The 4547-nt window shown below is 44.0% G+C and overlaps 1 protein-coding gene across 1 annotated transcript; it reads left to right on the top strand.

The window, feature by feature from the left end:
* The first annotated feature begins 322 nt into the window (after positions 1 to 322).
* LOC124165904 lies at positions 323 to 4285 on the top strand. The gene is made up of 3 exons (XM_046543443.1): positions 323 to 953; positions 1062 to 1514; positions 4172 to 4285. The coding sequence occupies exons 1-3, from the start codon at positions 906 to 908 to the stop codon at positions 4283 to 4285; spliced, it is 615 nt and encodes a 204-aa protein (XP_046399399.1). The 5' UTR covers positions 323 to 905.
* The last annotated feature ends 262 nt before the right edge of the window (positions 4286 to 4547 follow it).

Genomic DNA, 4547 nt, shown 5'->3' with positions numbered 1-4547 from the left:
TTTTCAATTGGCTGCAACGTGTAGTCCCCACGAAAAGGTTGACAGCGCGGCGACTTCTCACTCTGGACCGACGTGTGATAAACTGGATAGCGAAATGTATAGACAGTCGACACACTGACTACGCCGCGACTTCTCACTCAGGATCGACGTGTGATAAGCAGGATAGCAAAGAGCATAGCCAACCGACACACGTAGCACACAGCAACTCTGGCCTCTAGACGCAACCACGAGACAAACAAGCGATAGAGCTCTACTCTCAGCCCTTTTAAGGGTATGTACTGGCATATCCCCACTCAAAAAAAAATTAAGGGGTGAGTTTCCTTCGAAACGCATGGGAAAATACATTCACTTTGGTCTCTTCAACATACATATTTCTCTCACTGACCATACCCTTCCCAGGGGTGAAGAACCCTTTTTACAAATCATAAGTAACTTTAGGAACACCTTAAGACAGTTAAACACCTTTCACCATCCTTCCCGCGATTTATAGTTTGTCAAACGAAATCTCTTTTTTCAAAATCGTTCAAGCCGTCGCGGGAAAATTCTTTGGACCCTCGAAAAAGCGGCAATGCAATAGTGGAGGGTCATCGACATAAGGCGCTAAACACAGCAGACCCTTTTCTCAACTCCCTCTTCACTCACATAACGTCGGCGCAGAACCTTACCGATCCGTGCCTGAAAGGCCACTGCAGAGCTGTTAAGAGGTGGCCGTCAAAAAATACGGAAAGGCATCCGCATTTAGACAATGCTTCCCAACTCCCTCCCTCCCTTTCTTTCACTTACGTACCTTCCCCCGCCTTTACTTCCCCACCTCTGGAAAAAGGGTTGCGAGTGGGTCTCAGTTGTCCCTCACCCGTCGGTCGGAAAGCACCCATCCACGTTCCACAACAGAGTCAATTATTGAAATGGACGACAAGTATGAGAAAATCACTCCTGAGGAAATTGAACGAGAGGTAAGCACTTTGGCATTTTTTTTTCTTACGGTCATTGTTACCAATCATTGTATTCGATTTTCAACTCCCCGATTCCAGCACTGAAAACTTATAAATTCTTTATTTCAGATTCAAGCTGCCAACCTTTATAGCTGGGAAGATGACGATCACTCAGATTATGACGATCCACCATCCTCTATCAAGAACGACTTTCGATGCTCTACACCCGTTACAGCAAACAGAGAGTTTCCGGATGGCTTCTGGTCGCCGAATGGCGAGGTATTTGCGGCTGTAGGGAATACAGAGGAGATCAGCAGCACGGCGGAAACCGTAATCATCGACGCTGCAACGTATGATGATGATCATGATACAGAGGCCGAAATCCAAGACAGTCTGATACTTTCATTTGAACTATCAGAACCACTTTCCAGTGATTACTGTACGTGTGCCATTTGTGATAGCTGTGCCAAGAATATTGCGCGTGCTGTTGGTTCAAGTGACCATACCGACAGAAAAATCTCAAATTGCCGTGAGTGTAAGTGTGTGACATGCAAAACATGCCTTAACCTGGCTTTTCACGAAGTAATTTCAAACTATAGAGACATTTTACAGAGCAGAGAAGAAGTGACTATAGAATCAGGATTTTATTTAAATGTTTAAATGTAAAAAAAATAAATAAATAAATAAATTATAAAATGAAATCTCTGCCTTTCCTTCCATTCACCTGGCCGGCGCTCACATTTCTTATCATCTGCGTGGTTGCAATACCTGTATTGGTTGATATGGATCATATTAAGGTTTGTTTGGGGTAGCAGGAGGAAGTGAGGGCACGGATTTATAGAACGAGTCTTTCGCCATTTCCAAACTAACCGTTGGTTACATAAAAATTCCCAAGTTGTCCGAAGACACTTTAATTACTAAAATAGGGCTGGGCTTGTGACGAGGGAGGGTATGGTACAAAGTCTAATGCATTGTCCTATAGGAAGGAGTCGCTAGGGTCCCAAGAAGGGTTGGAGAGACAGGTCATCGAACCCCTGTTCCACAGAGAGAAGGGGTAAGTGGTTACATAAGAATTTCCAAGATGTCCGAAGACACTTTAATTACGAATATACGACAACGTTAAAGTGAAAATACTTGACGCGGCACTTCTCATTCGTAAAGTGAAAATAAGCCCGTCGGTGTTAATAGGGCACAGTCGCGCTCTAGAAAACCAAGAAGGGTTGGAAAGGCAGGTCATCGAACCCCTGTTCCACAGAGAGAAGGGGTAAGTGGTTACATAAGATTTTCCAAAATCTCCGAAGACACTTTAATTACTAAACTAGAGTTGGGCTTGTGACGAGGGAGGGTATGCACAAAGGCTATTGCTTGTCCCATAGGCAAGAGTCGCTAGGGTCCCAAGAAGGGTTGGAAAGGCAGGTCATCGAACCCCTGTTCCACAGAGAGAAGGGGTAAGTGGTTACATAAGAATTTCCAAAATCTCCGAAGACACTTTAATTACTAAACTAGAGCTGGGCTTGTGACGAGGGAGGGTATGGCAAAAAGGCTATTGTTTGTCCTATAGGCAAGAGTCGCTAGGGTCCCATGAAGGGTTGGAAAGGCAGGTCATCGAACCCCTGTTCCACAGAGAGAAGGGGTAAGTGGTTACATAAGAATTTCCAAGATGTCCGAAGACACTTTAATTACTAAACTAGGGCAGGGTTTGTGACGAAGGAGAGTATGGCACAAAGGCTATTGTTTGTCCTACAGGCAAGAGTCGCTAGGGTCCCAAGAAGGGTTGGAAAGGCAGGTCATCGAACCCCTGTTCCTCCAGAGGGGTTAGGGGTATGCCAAGGGACAGGGGGTGGGTCCGACGAGGGGGGGGAGGAGGTGAGGGTGGGGTCGAGGGGAAGGAGGAGGGGGTGGGTCCTGCGAAAGGAAGGAGGTGGGGTTGGGTTCGACGAGGGGGAAGGAGGTGGGGTGGGTCAGGAGGTGCCAGAATTATAGAACATGAGGTCATTGACCCGTGTTCCAAAGTCCCGGGGTTAGTAGTCATAACATCCCGTAAGCCGTCTCAATAGGCGTGTAGCGGTGGGGGGGGGGGGGGGGGGGGTTAGTTAGATGAAAAATAAAACGGAAAGGCTCTAACGAAGTTCCACCTAGATTTTATTAAAGTCCTTTATTGTTCATGGGAGAACGAATTCCTATACCTATCCGTTCGGCAAGTATCACTTTTGATAGAAATAACGGGAGGAGGAGATAAGGCGTGGAATAAGAGTGAAGGAGAAGGAAGGAACGTAAAGCAAACTGTTCCGGGAATAAGGCGCCGCTTTGTAGTCTCCAAGCGCAAAATTTTCGCCCAGGATGAGGAGACGGGCTCTTCAAAAGGGTCATTCATTCTTCCCAAATTGAATGACTTTCTCCTCCTTAAACTGTTTTCATTTATTAAATTTCGAAACCGAGTCGTCTTTCAAAAATATCCGAGTGAATTTTGGGAAAATATGAAAAGATTAAAAAAAAACATATCTCTCTTGAATTTTGCTTAATTAAGGCATTGGAATCCCTCCACTTCCTTCATAAATGTCATCTGATTCCCTTGGTTGAACTATTGAGGTTATGAAATAATTTATGAATTCCCATTGATTCTTTTAAAGTCAATTTCAGAAGTCCTCTCATTAATGGGAAGGTCAATTTCCTGAGAGGTCAAACGGAGTGGAGTGTTTCTAATAACATATATATTCATCTTGAAAAAACTAAATCCTGCTCATCATCATTGTCATCAATATTTAGCAATCCTAAGACTGGTTTGAAGCAGCTCTCCGCTCAGTTCTCCTGTCAGCTAATCTTTTCACACTGACGTATTTCTTCCCTTTCACATACTCCCTTATCTGTTCCAAATATTTCATTCGAGGTCTTCTTTTTCCATACTTGCCTTCCACTTGTCCTTTGAAGGTTGTCTTCATCAGGCCATCATGTCTCAAGATATGGCCTATAAAGGTGTCTCGTCTTCTTATCAAGGTTTTCAGGAGGCATTTTTTCACTCCTATCCTTCTTAGAATTCCTCATTGCTAACTTGGTCGATCCATTTGATCATCATCATTTTTGTGTAGCACCACAATTCGAAGGCCTCTACCCTAGATTTATCCGCTGCTGTCATCAGCCCTAATTATGTCAGAGCCATATTTATGGATTGTTTCTCCTTGAAATCGAATGGCTTTGCCTCTCAGCGCCACAAGTCAGGACTTTTGTGATCCCATTTTAAGTGGGCGGCGCGGCGGCTGGCAACACATCTGGAGGCCGACTGCCTGGAGAATCCTCTGGACTGCAGAATCCTCCATCGTGATACTCGTGGTCAGTTCAATTCATTTTTTGGCTAAAAGGCGTAATGGATTGCTTGGATTTTTTTATATTAAAAATACGTACTTGATATAATTATGTAGTGTGATTTTGCTCATTTTTCTTGCTGTGATCCCCTAAGGGTAGCCATTATCATGCGCTATTTGAATCGGAATTGTGGAATTCTCGGAGTGTAGACAATTTTAATCTCTTCCAATTAAGATCCATTTGAATAATTATCATCTTTTTTGCGCTCAATTTGTTTTTGTGGTTCTTGGAATCGTTGTTTATCGTGGATTTTTA

This window comes from Ischnura elegans, chromosome 9 (assembly GCF_921293095.1).
Source record: "Ischnura elegans chromosome 9, ioIscEleg1.1, whole genome shotgun sequence".
NCBI classification, from domain to species: domain Eukaryota; kingdom Metazoa; phylum Arthropoda; class Insecta; order Odonata; family Coenagrionidae; genus Ischnura; species Ischnura elegans.
Note: the sequence above shows the minus strand (reverse complement) of the source record. Positions and strands in the feature narration are given on the sequence as shown.